At 38.1% G+C, this 14,153-nt stretch overlaps 1 protein-coding gene across 4 annotated transcripts in view; it reads right to left on the bottom strand.

Annotated features, from left to right (window-relative positions):
* LOC116563762 (uricase) overlaps positions 1-14,153 on the bottom strand; it is a 106,947-nt gene that overhangs the window by 17,650 nt on the left and 75,144 nt on the right. For 3 of the 4 annotated variants that reach the window (XM_032296431.1, XM_032296432.1, XM_032296433.1), the window contains 3 exons: positions 3,124-3,342; positions 772-888; positions 594-672 (listed from right to left, as the gene is read on the bottom strand). In XM_032296431.1, coding sequence (XP_032152322.1) covers positions 594-672; positions 772-888; positions 3,124-3,342 — 415 coding nt within the window. Of the gene's footprint in view, positions 1-593; positions 673-771; positions 889-3,123; positions 3,343-4,040; positions 4,238-14,153 lie in introns of those variants that run through there. The other variant, XM_032296434.1, reaches the window with a different exon arrangement.

The raw sequence follows: 14,153 nt of genomic DNA, 5'->3' as shown, positions 1-14,153 counted from the left end.
GAAAAACTTGACTATTTAGTAAATATTTCCTATAATGGTTACTACAGTTGTGACATGGTATGGTACAAAAATAGTGGTCAGAAAATTCAGAGATTTGGGATCTTTTCAGCCTGGCTTTTTTTTTTTTTTTTTTTTTTTTTTTTTTGTGATGGAGTCTCGCTTTTGTTGCCCAGGCTGGAGTGCAATGGCGCAACCTCCCAAGTAGCTGGGATTACAGGTGCCTGCCACCACACCCAGCTAATTTTTCGTATTTTTAGTAAAGATGGTGTTTCACTATGTTGGTCACACTAGTCTTGAACTCCTGACCTCAGGCGATCCACCCGCCTCAGCCTCCCAAAGTGCGGGGATTACAGGTGTGAGCCACCATGCCCGGCCTTCATTTTTATACTTTTAAGACAAAAGGTAGATAATTCTTTAATGTAATTCAAGTCACAATATTCATTTCTATCTCAGATTTAAAAGCCTTAAAAATTCTCTTCAGTTTTCCTCCAAGTTAATAAACAGCGTTGTTTAGAAGAAAGGAAGAAAAAAGAAAACAAAAAGCCCCTGAGGTTGCTACTATAGAATCAAAGCATGAAAAAATAGTTTCTTACCACTTCTCAGCTGTTCAACCTCACAGAAGTGTGTTCCAGTGGGAGTGTGAATAAATGCATGGACATGCTTAACTCCATTCTGAAAATTAGGGAAACAAATTATTTCTAGGGAAAATTCAGTACTTGCCATAAAGCCAATTTCATTAATTAAACTGAGAGCACAAATAAGTGAGTTAACCTTTTCAAGCCGCTTCCAAGGGATTTCTTCCACATAGACTTGAGTTTGGATGACATGGTTAAAAGAAGAAAGAAAATGCTCACAAATATTCACAGCAAAGGTTTCTATGCTTTCGATCTGTAAAAAGAAACAAAATGCTTCAAACCAGAAATAATTGTCTCATTTAAAAATAATTTATAAATACTGTTAAATGAAATTATGGGAGGTCACTGCTTTGGACTAGGCTCCTGCATTAGGCCCCAGCAGACCAGACCAAAATGGAGTCGCTTAGGCTAAATGCCATATAATCAAACTGAAGCTTTAAGGAAGTAGATAGATACCAAAACAGACCAGTTTTTCCTGAAAACAGGAGATTCCAGTCTACCTGAGTCAGTCTAGTAAGGAAGTCCCCTCTGCTTTAACTCTTACCAAAAAGGTAACCTGAAACCTGATGTTAACCAATCAGGTTTTTTTGTTTGTTTTTTGGGTTTTTTTCCCCCCATTGTGCTGTTTCTGGTTCCCACCTTACAAAACCCAATGTTTTGTTCTTGCCTAGTAGGAGCTCTTATTCTTTTTCGTGGAATGGAAGCTGCCCCAATAGTAAATAAAAACCAATTCAATCTATAACTAAATTTATTATAATTTTGTCTTTTGATATTACTCATGACATTGTCTTTCCTGATGAATTGCTTTTTAGAATGAGACAAGCACAGAATAGAAAGAGTCTGTCTCAAGAGATAAAGGTGTTTATCTTTCAAAAACTACAGTAACATTTTTACTAAAGCTCACAAATGAAGTTAATAATCATCATCACCAGGTGAGACTCCTGTTTTTAAAAGAAACCCATCTTGCAGGAGAGGATGTGTCAGTGGATGAGCAAAAAGTAACTTAACATTCAGATTCTTTTCACAGTGAGCTCAGTCATCACTTGTACCAAACACAGCGCATCATGACACTCTGAACTCTATGAGATTTGCAAATGCGCTTCCGAGTTTCCCAAGGAAAATTGTTAATGAAGAGCCACCTCACATTTCTTGCCTTGCATACAGGCTTTCTATTGATCCCAGCTGTCCACCCACATAATGCAGCTTCCATATTAATCCCTAGGCAATATTTATGGTCTTAGGACAGTCTGCAAATTATTAATGGTTTGCCTATAATTAAACTTATTTGTACAGCCTTCCCCAGTATAGTTCTGTTTTATACTTGTTGGCCCAGAATAATTATGAATAACATCCTATTTTGAGCTCAAGTGTCCTGGTTTGGATAAGAAGTTATATGATCACTCTATCCATAATGAATGATTTTGAGTGAATTTTAACATTCAGGTCCATTCTTCACTTTTGTGCAAACTCCTAACAGTACAGGAAATATATGAATCTGTTGTACCTGGCCCTTGTCCATATCACAGTACAGGTCTACTTTCAAATGATTTTTTTAAAGAGTGCAATTCCTTTTTCCATAGCCCTGTCTATGTTTGCTGGCTCATTCTGATTAGCAAGAGAAAAGTTCAGGGTGGAAATAGGACTTGCAGAAATTATATTGCAATGTTTGTTCATTTAATGAATCATGGGTATGGTTATTTTTTCATGTTTTTCATGAAAAAACATGAGAAAAGCAGCTTTCCAGTCTAAATTTCTTGTTTTTTTGGACTTCTTGGCAAGTAAAAAAAAAAAAAAAAAAATCACCTTGAATTGCCCAGAAATCTGGGTGGCCTCACACAGCTTCACTCACACTTGAAGAAGCCAGATGTGGACATGCTAAAATATCAGTTCTATCAGATCTAAATCTCACTTGAAAAGTCCATTTAACCACTATATATCAACAGTAAATGGTAATAGAGTGGAGAAAGTTAGAATGGCATTAAAATTTGGAAAATAGATTTTAATAATAAAAATAACTGTATCTTATACTCAAGATTTTCATCTGTATTAATAAGTGAAATGATTTTTTTCTATAAACGTACACCATTCCAAAAAAATTAAAAAATAAATGGTAAGACTCAGAAATTCATGACAAAAATGTGTAAAATTCTATTCTAAAATTCTTTCAGGACCTTGGTTTTCCTTTGATTCTAATTAGAGATAACATATGTTTCGTCCAATAAGATTCTCTGCCTAAAAGATTGTAGTGAGATGAGAGCCAAGGCAAGAAAGATGTGAGGTCTGTTGTTGTTTTCTTTTTTTTTTTTTTTCCAGCAGTTTTCTTCAATCCTGAGACCTTTAGGATAGAAAAAAACATTTCAAAAAATGACTTAAATGTAAAAATAGGTTAAAATGCAAAGGGAACTCGAAATAAGCAAGTAACGCCTCATGCTGTTTTATAGCAAATTCTGCATCAAAACAGGCAGCATCTAAGAAGAATGACACATACTCCTTTGAACTTTGCCAAGGCATGAACTGTATTCTTGATGGTGTCTGTAGGGATGATATCTGAATTGTCTCCATGCAGGTAATCTTTTTTGGAACTCAGAGTAAGTTGCACTGAAGTTGCCACCTCTTTAATGCTGTGATATTTTCTATCTCGCTGAATATGGAGAACTTTTACCATATCTTTCCCATAGCCAGTTCGGACAAACTCCACCTCATCATTCTGCAATGGAAACACAGGCATCTTATTGAAGAAGGCTAAATGAAGGCCAAAAGTTAGGTGCAATTTATTTAAGCCTTAATTTTATTAGGCAATTATAAAAGATGAGATTCAGAGTATATATGGAAGCAATATCTCATTCTGCTTTTGAAAAAGAATGAGAACTTGTATAGAAAAGAGAGAATCCCAAGAAGCAAATCAAAATATATCGGATTGTTCTGAAGACTGACAGGTAGAAGGCTTTCTTGATAATAATAATAAATACATTAATAGGACCTCCTGGGTCAAAACTATACTAACTTGCTCTGCTTTATTTAATCGCCACTAACCTAATTCTTGTAACAGCACTGTAAAGTCCTTACAATCCCAGTGTAAAATGGGAACTAATATTCCCATTTTACGGCGGGAGAAAGTGAGTTTCAAAGATATTAAGTGATCTGCCCTAGTTCATATGGCTAGTGAAGGACGGAGCCAGGATTTGCACTCAAGTGTTTTGACTCTAAATTGTAGAATGGCAACTACGCAAACTGCTTTTCTTCTATAAAATTTCTTGACTGTATTAGTTGGAAATAATTGCATGCCCTTTATATATAGAGTGATATTCCGGAGAAAATGCTTTGTGATCAATAGAAACAATTTGAAAATTGCCTTTTCTACTTGCTGCCGGGAAGAGGAGTAATTAGTGACAGGGTCCAGATTACCTTCAGGAGTGCAGAGCCGAGGCTATCTGGCTGCAGGGAGAGCTATGCTTTTAGTGAAGAGATAATTAATAGAAGCCTGGTGATTGATTCATTACTACCCTTGTCTGAAGCTGGAGCCTTAGCTCATTAACACATTCATCTCCACTGGTAGAATCCCCAAGATTTGTCCCTGGGTTTTACTGCTGTTTGAGGAAACAGGCAGGAGGGAACTGAAGAACAGAAAAATCTTATTTTATTTAGCACAAAACTGAACATCAAAATGATAATGAAAGACAGTGACAAAAATAAAAGTGAATTAAAAAACAGCATGACAAAGAAGGAACCTCACCTGCAAAGCACACTTGGGATATTCAGATGAACCAAGAGCTGCCTAAACATCTATTTGAATAAAAAATCACCAGACCCTCTGAGGGGAACTTAGGAATACTAGCCAGCGTCAGAAAGTATTGTTCTTAAAGCGGCTGGGGGAGTGGGGGCGTGCTGAAGGCTGCCTCCAATCTTGGACATACAGCTGGGTAGGGCAGGCTATTGTTGGTCATTTAACATGCCCTAGGGAGTTGAGATGTCTCAATTCAGTTCTTTCTTGTGAGAGCTTAGTTAAGGAAAACTCTTGGAGAGGCCTCTGGAAAGCCTCTGGCCCAATATTTGGGGACTCATCCTGAAGAAAAGGGTCAATAAGAAAACCAAAGGAGCAGACTCAAGGGATCTCAGTAAGAACTGCAAGACTGATGGGGAAAGAGAAACTTGTGTGGTTGTCGTAGTAGCTTTGGAATCAAACCAAGCCCAAATTCATCTCTGTCACTTAGAGCTTTGTGGCTTGCAACAAGTAATTTAATGTTTCTGAGCCTAAGTTTCCCCATTTGTGCAAATGGAGAGAAGCAGCTCTACAAGGTAGATGAATGTCTACTGGTGAATGTCAAAAGCCTGGCTTAGTTCCCAGTAGCTAGTGGTACACCGAAATTAACCCCTGCAATAGAGGCCATGCCATGCCTGGCTGTGGAAGCAGCAGCAGCGGAGGTGGCAGAGGGGACCTTGATTAAGGGCACCAGTTTTCAGAGTGGAGAGCACTGGAGGCAGTAACAGATGGAAGGTTCTGGTGTATCTTGAGCCGCAAGAGACTCTATCTGAAGGTAGAAGGCATTTGGCTGGGTTGGGGCCCTTGCGTGGTATAGGCTAGAGTCTGGAATGAAAGGTCTCTGAGATTATCCATCATCTCCAACACATACCAGGACTCAACAAATGTTACTCCTTAGCTTCATCTCTGCCCCTATATATTCAAGCAACAGTAGTTTAGCCTATAAAGGCAGTGGTACCTATGCAGTATGTAGAAAGATTAAATGATAGCTGCCCTCCATATCCTCATTCCTGTCCAGCTCACCAGCATCATATCTGGCCACACACCATTGCAAACTCTGCTTTAACTATGCTGAGCTAATCACGGCTGCCAAGTGTTACATGCTTTGTCTGTTGGCCTTTGGATTTTCTGTTCCTTCCTTCTAGAACACTTCTTCCTCCTCACTACCCAAGCACCAGCCTCTTCACCTGCCTAGCTTCTTCTAGACAGCCTTCAGGTCTCAGATGCTACTTCTCTCAGGATCCACCCCAGCCCTTTAAGTCTGGAGTAGTTGCCCCTTTTAGGTGCTCTCAAAATACTTGTTATTGCCTTATCAGAATATTTATCAAATTACATTGCAACTGCCTCTTTATGTGTCTGACTCATTCCAAAACAGTAAGCTATGAAAGCAGGAACAAGTTTGATCTTGGTCACCACGGCAACCGCGGCACTCAGCACAATGCCTGGAACATAAGTAGGTGCTTAATAAATGTGTCATGAATGAATGGATGGTGCCACCACCGCCTCCACTGCTTGTGTGATGACACAGAATAGTTAATGAGAACACACAAAGGATTTCAATGCAGGAAGAGCCACTTAAGCTCAGACCCCAATTAGGAAGTCCTTTTCCTGGGAAAGTGGGGAAAGGAATTTATGCCCTCTGATTACCACAGCCTGGAGATCACAGGCACAGCTGGCCAAAGAACAAAAAGCTAGGAAGGGCAAAACTGAATATAGAGAGAGTCAGTGAGGCAGCACAAAGTGTTCACATTGCTAATAAGACAGGCTTCCAGTGAAGCACAGTCATCCCAGACCAAAGATCATGCAAGATATGTGCAGGATAGGTCAGTGCTCCTTAGCAGGATGCTGACTGGGCAAAGCAGAGGTTTGCCCTTGAGCAAAGTTCGAGTAATCACGTTTACTGGCAATGAGTCCATACGAAAGGAACTAATCATCTGAGCCTGGAGCACGTGGAACAAGTCTGATGTGGGACACCCAAAAGTGTCCCTGCACCCAAAGAGCAGATAATGGCCTGGACCATAACTGAGGCTATTCTCTCCCAGTTATCCAATCATAGAAATCCGAAGGAGGTGTCAGACCCCCCGCCCCTTCCCTGCCCTGTGTAGAATGCAGGGAATGGTGCAGAGATCTTACACAGTAAAATACAAAGGGTGATCTCTTCTGCAGAGTGGGCAGGTGGCTGAAAGGACGGGCTTTGGGCTCTGCAGTCAGGCAGCCCAGGCGGAATCCTTGTTCTGCCACGTATCAGCTCTGAATGGTGGCAAATTTCTCCATGTATAAAATGGGAATAATAGTAGTGTCCATCTCTAAGCATTGATGTGAGGATAACATGAGAAAAAAACATAAAGCATTTAGAAAAGTGTTTTATCAATAATCATTACTCAATTAATAAGCACTTATTAGCTATAATTATCATTGATAAATAATCACATCAAATTTTGCATTAAAGGATCTTTCCAAGTATTGATAGAGATGAATAACTAGAGTGCATACCAACCGAGAGCTGGAGTGGTCAAATCAAAGGGCTGCTGCTGTAATAAGACCTACCGCCCTCAGATACATTGGCCTTCTTTAAATGTTCATGAGTACTGATACTGACCCCGTTGGTTGTCCTTCCTCAGGCTTGTATGGTTGCTTGAGAAGTTATAAAAGTAAATCAATTTACTCTGGACAAAATATCAGCAGGAATAATTTCCTTTTTTTTTTTTTTGGAGACAGGGTCTTGCTCTGTCACCCAAGCCAGAGCGCAGTAGCGTAGTCACAGCTCACTGCAGCCTCAACCCCATGGACTTGATGATCCTCTCACATCAGCCTTCCAAGTAGCTGGAACTACAGGTGTACACCACCACATCTGGCTAACTTTTGTAGCTTTTTTTAGAGATAGGGTCTCACTATGTTGCTAAGGCTGGTCTCAAACTCCTGGGCTCAAGCGATCCTCCCACCTTGGCCACCCAAAGTGCTGGGATTATAGGTGTGAGCCACCATGCCCAGCCAGGAATAAATCTCCACACAAGAAAAATCTCCTTTTCTTAAAATATAAAGGGATTACTTATCTGCAAGTAATGTTGGAGAGAGCGCTCAGGGATTTTAAATGGCTCATATATTTTCACTTCTGCAATAAGATAGTAAGTGTTCTCTTATTTTCAGGCCATAATGAAACTGATATAGATTGTCATTACAGGTCTCTGGATTCTTACCTTAGAGTCTTTTAGCCTCTAGAAGCCTCAGTGGATGGATTTGGGTTGGAACTGTGTACTCCACGATGTTACAACTAAAAGTTTATTTGTTTAGGGGAGAGAAGAGGTGGATCATTCTGAGAGAGAATTTGTAGAATTTCATTAGATTCCAAAAGGCTTCATGACTTGTAAAAGTTTAAGAACCATTGCTTTGTGTAATTGGTGTTCAAATTGTTAGCATCACTTTGATCAAACTGACTTTGCCACTGTCTGACAAGTAGCCATGAGGTGGCAGGAAGGAAATGACTTGGTCATTTTTAGTGTACAACTGCCTGGATGCAATGGAACAGTATTGTAAAGGTTAAGGCTCTAACGGCTGACTGCATGAGTTTAATTTCTGCCTCCACCATCTGCTAGCTGTATGGCCCCATGCAAGTTACTTAATTTTTTTGTTCCTTCCCCTTTTGATCTGTAAAATAGGGTAATGACAGCAGCTATTTCCTATCATTGTTGGGAGGTTGAAAGTGACTAGCACATAGTGTCAGTAACTGTTAGCTATTATTATTATCTGACCTGCCAATTTGACAAAAAAAGGATTTTTCATATTCGTTTCCATCAGTAAGTGGTAGGGAGACATCCTTGTTTCTCCCTTTCTTTTTTTCTTTCTTTTTTTTTTTTTTTTTTTTCATTTTTAGAAACAGGATCCCACTATGTTGCCCAGACTGGAGCATAGTGGCATTCATAGGTATGATCTCACTACTAATCGGCACAGGAGTTTCATCTCTTTTTGATAAAGAAGACTAAGGATCCCATACAGGCGCACACTGTTTTGTGCTATAGATGTACAATTAATAAAACAAATCCCTGTCAACACTAATCATATTTTAAATGAATCCTAGCTGCTTATGCACATTGAAGGCAAATCTTTACATAAATCTAATATTCTTCTCCACCCATGTGCCATACTTTTTAGCTCTGTGCGTATTTATGCATCTTCTTTTTAATAATAACACTCACATATTTGTACTTACATGTACCAGGTACTAAATGAATTTCTCCATTTTCTAGTTAAGCACTGAGGGAGAAAGAAGTACATTTCTCTGGCCACACTATCAGGATTTGACTTCAAGTCTCTGTGATTTGAACCACCAACCAACACACTTAGAATGCCCTCTCTCCAAAGAGCGTAGCTTATCCCACATTGGACCTCCTCCATAAAGAATTCCCAATGCCCCCAAGAGGAAATAACACCTCTTGCCTTTGAACTCCCAGTGCACTTTAGGTGAAGTTACTAGCTGCTGAGATCACTATTCTCATGTGTGTACATGTCTTAGTATTCCCAACATCAATGTCTTGAAGGCAAGATCAAGTCATCTTTATATTTCCCCACAGCACCTGACAATGCTTTGAAAATTGTCATAAATTATTTGTCCAAGAAACAAGCTTCCTCATTTTGCAGATTAGTTCAGAAAATTTAGGTCATTTTTATTTTGGCAGGAAAAACATTGTCTTCAGCTCTAAGTCACTCATCAATGGAGCTTCAAGTTCATATGTTCAAGTTACAGGATGAGGCGGAGCGGTATAGGGACATTCAGCCTATATCAGCACATATTTTCCTACAAGAACTCTTATAGAGAAAAGATATAAGGTTGATTTGTGTGGCTCATGAGCTCAAAATCATTCTCATAAAATAAAAATCCTTGTGAAACCACCCATGGGCCTCTATATTATTAAATATCAGCAGATTATTACTTAAACCTTTGGCACATACTTTTTTTTTTTCACAAAACTGCCTCATTTTAGAGGCTTCTTTTAGCTATAGTCTTACATTTTTGATTCTAGCATGCCATACTTCAACATCAAATTCTGCTGGCAAAGGCATATATTTGAGGTAATTGTTGTTTAGTTTTAGCTTTTCCAATACTTAAATATAAATTTTTATTTGGTATATGTGTCTCTTTACCAAATGTGTATTTATGTATATAGTTTTAATTAGAGAAAAATGACTGGAAAAATATTAGGAAAGAAAAGGGGAAACATAAATTTAAATTTTAAAACTAGAATTCTCTCTCAAGTTTTAGAAGAGCTTCTATAAGCAAAATCTCTCTCCTCCATAATAGAGAGAAATACAAAAATCTAGTAGGACCCATCACGTATAGATAAATAACAATTCAGTTGCAGTGTGCCATAATAGAAGGAAAAATGATTCATGGTGACAGCCTCTTTTGTCTTCGGAATGTGGTAGAGAAGTTGCTCCAGTTATTTTCCCAGGTTTCTCCTTTGCCTGTTATTTTTTGGGAATTCATTAACAAAAAGACTTCAGAGAAAATGCTCAAGTAACATGAGAAAAATGAGCACTCATATGGACAATCTTAATATCACTTTGTTAGATCTTAACAATACACAATAATAAGAACAATGATAGTGAATAATCTTAGTGATAGCTGATATCTTTTTGGTTGCCTAGGACCTACTAAATGGTCATGGGAAAATATTGATATCCAGTAGAGAATGGCATGTTACTTTAACCTGTAGAGTGGCTTATTATTGCTATCACGGGGGAAGATATGTGTTATGTTCAAAGAGTGACTCTAAAGGGATTTGTCAAACAGATATTTCCAGAAGAGTGTAACAACTCATCTGCATAATTATGGCAGAAACAGTAACCTGTTACCTAATGAAGACTCCATTTACAGGAGTCTTCTTTTCATTTATTACCAAGAAAGAGAAACTCATCGCTAAATGCAGGGAGAAATAATTTTCTTGCCAGCCTTTCACAGCACCAAAAGCCTTAAGGCAGGGAATCTGGAACAAGGCCCACAGGAGCTTCTAGGATTAGGGGCAGAAGATCCCACAATAAAGAATTGATGGAGACCACCAAAAAGGCAGCTGAAAGAACATTTCACTGAAATTCATACATTGAAAGATGTCTGTTTCCTAATGTACGTCTTGAAAATAAAAGAAATAGCAGCAACCATTTATTAAGAGTTTGATATGTCAGAAATCAGCATATAGTATTTCTTCTACTTCTTTACAAGCCCTGTAAAATAGGTCTTATTATCCAAATTTGACCAAAAAAAGACACTAGGGTTAGGTAATATCCCAAGGTCACATAGTTATCAGGTGACAGCGACAGGATAAGAGCTCAGTCCACATCCCCCCAGATGACATGCTCTTTCCCACTACATCATACGCACTACACCCACTTTGATGGCTAGCCCCTTCATTCATTAGGGAAAGAAAGGAAGCATTTATTCTGATTCCAACAAAGCAGGGAATTGGCCATGCTGCTGGAGAAACTTGCATTTATATACCACTTTATCATTTTTAAAATTTCCAACCTCTAGGATCCATATTATCTTGTCTATTCTTCACAAACCCTGTGATTTGGTAGAGAGAATCTATTTGAAAATAAACCAGCCCAGAGAGGCCGGGCATGGTGTAATCCCAGTCTCACACCTGTAATTACAGCTACTCGGGAGTCTCAGGCAGGAGAATCGCTTGAACCAGGAGGCAGAGGTTGCAGTGAGCTGAGATTGCGCCATTGCACTCCAGCCTGGCCAACAGAGCGAGACTTCATCTCCAAAAAAAAAAAAAAAAAACCAAAAGAACAAAAACATTAGCCCAGAGATGTTAAGTAAGCTACCCAAAGTCATACAGATAACAGGCAGATCGATACAACAGAAAAAGTCCTGCTGAGATGGAAAAGACACTATGCTAGACAGAACTTACCACGCACTGAAAGCTACCCCAGCCCAAATCATCCCTTTTTCTAGCACTTCAGTCACTTTTATTTTTTTAATTGCAGAGGATTCTGAACTCACATTAATTCTGTGTTTATGGTGGGAAGTTTTAAGCTGGAAACAGGAGGAAAATCTTAGGGTGGTTGCCCCTGGGGGCAAGATGGAAGTTTGGCTTCATGCCTTCAACAACATGGCACTCATTTGAGTGGAACACACACTTTTATCTGATAAAGAGCATTGAAAACACAAATAACGTGGGCTTGGGTCATTTAAAACCTCACTAAAGGACTGATTCCAGTCTACTGCAAGGAAAAGAAAGTTACTTTGTTCTGGAAGAAAAGGAAACAAGGTGAGAAGGCATCAGCATTTATGAGACTCAGTTATGACAGGGGCTGTGCACATAGTGTCTCACTGAATCCTGAGAGCACTCTATGAAGGTAGAAATCACATGCCCCACCCTTAGAAAAGGAAGCTGAAGTTGCAGTGAGCTGAGATCATGCCACTGCATTCCAGCGTAGGCGACAGAGAGAGACTCCATCTCAAAAAAAAAAAAAAAAAAAAGCAGCTGAAGCTCAGTATGGCTGATGTTGATCATTTGATGGAAGCCACATGGCAAGTGGGAGGCAGAGCCAGCCGTGGACCCCAGGTCTGGCTGATTCTTCTTACTATGCTTAGCTGCCTCTCTGACTTATAAACATCATGATAAAATTCTTTCTAATGGGATTTTTACCTACTGTGTACCCACTTTTACATATTTTCTGATTAAATTCATTCTGACTTCCATATAACCCCAAAATAGATGTCTCTGAAAACTTTTTCTTGTTTTTTTCCTCTGACTCAATCACAGCAGGATTTGAAAACTTTTTCATTCGATTTATATATTCACTTGTATTTATTTAGCTCCTTCTAGGTGACAAGCACTGTGGTATGTGCTGGAGATGCAACAGTATAAACAAGGCAGGCACTGCTCTGGCTTCATAGACTAGAACAAACTTCTGTAAAGAATCAAGAAGTTAATTTGTATGCTTTTTAGGCTGTGGGGTCTCTGTTGCAACTGAACACTGCTACTGTAGCATAAAAGCATCTATAAGTAATACATAAATGCATGGGTGTGGATGTATTCAAATAAAACTTTACAAAAATAGGCAGATTTGGCCCACAGGAGTTTTCTAACCCCTGCTCTTTAGAGGAAGACTCAGAAAGATAAGCAAGTGATTAGTAACACATCATGTAATTACTCTAATTGAGAAAATACAGTGAGCTCTGGGAATATATTGCAGGGACATCTAAGCCAGATTGGGAGAGATCAAGGTTGGCTTCCAGGAAGAATTGGCATCCCCAAAGCAACCTAATGGATGGGTAGGAATCAACCAAACATAATTTTCTGGTCCTCTTCCACTTACTGTATTTATGTTTTCCTTTAACTACATTTCTCAACAATGATTCTTCAGTCTGTAAATACTTGAGTCATTTGTTTGTCTTACTCTTTTTCATCAAAATAATTCAAGTCCTTTCCCCATTCTCCCACAAGTATATCAACTTTTTCCTTCAGCATGTCAATTTCTAGATTTTACTCAATCCATCAACAGTCCTGTAAAAATATGAGCAAAAATAAGCTGAACTTTAACATTTAAATTTCATGGTATGTAAATAATACTTCAAAAAGCTATTGGAAATAAATAAATAAAGCTAGCATCCTGACTCCCAGGAGACCTCACGGAATGACTGAACTTTGATGAACCAGTAAAGAACAGGTTCTTGAGAAACACAGCTTTATCTCAATCCCCCAAAATACTAACAGAATGTGAACTCATAACCAAAAATCTAAAGTACACACAATACCAAGGTATTATGAGAAAGAGCTTCAGAAATAACAAATAGAAAAGCCTGATCTGCAAAAACTTCAGGCATTTGAATAAGATATAAAAATATAATATATTTAATATTTTTACAGAAATAGAAGAGAAGATTGGGTGTATGAACAAGAAACAAAACCATATGAAAGACAAAGTAAATTTGAAAAAATAAACAATAGAACTTGTAAAAATGCATTAAGTGAATTAAGAAACATTAAACATAACTCAAAAAGAAGTAAAATATATATAAGTATAATTTGCCAATGTACAAATAAAAAATAAAGATTTTAAAAAATATTTTTTAAAAGAATTAGTTATTTGGAAGAGATAGATTAAGTAACAGATTAATGCTGCCAAAGAGAATTAGAGAACTGTAAGACAGTCCAAATAAATAATCATAAGAATTAATGCAGACATACAAGGAGCTAGAATATATGAACAAGATATAAAATGTTCTCGAAATACATAATAAAGAGAACGTGGAAGAGGCACTATTTGACGAGCTCAAGATTGAGATTTTCCAGAATAAATGGGTGACTACAAAACTTCAATCATGAAAGTAAAAGCCATTACCTAGCTAAGAATTCTTACTTGTACACGATATAGTACTTGACCAAGTTACAATGAGGGCATTTTCCACCGTTTTTAGAAGCAATCAGATTATGAAGGAACTATGGTATTTACATAATATTATACTACTTTGGCTTCAAAAGCAGATAATATTATGAAAAACATTCTGTACAGTTTGCATTTTCTTCATCCACCAAATTCATAAGTTTGTTTCCAAATTACTTTGCTGTTTTTAGTAAAAACTGAAACACACTGGACCCTGGGGTTTAGGTAATGTTGAAATCCCTGAAGGTCTTCAAAGACTGATACAGTGTTAGTCACAGCAGTAATTGTGTAAGAAAGGTTGTTGACTGACAATCATGATCAGGTTAGCAACAATGGGAGATAAGGAAGTTTATTGAAAGTGACATCTG

Source organism: Sapajus apella, unplaced genomic scaffold, assembly GCF_009761245.1.
Source record: "Sapajus apella isolate SASKATOON/1434 unplaced genomic scaffold, GSC_monkey_1.0 scaffold36, whole genome shotgun sequence".
NCBI lineage: Eukaryota > Metazoa > Chordata > Mammalia > Primates > Cebidae > Sapajus > Sapajus apella.
The sequence above is the reverse complement of the archived record's forward strand: the minus strand, read 5'-3'. Positions and strand labels throughout refer to the sequence as shown.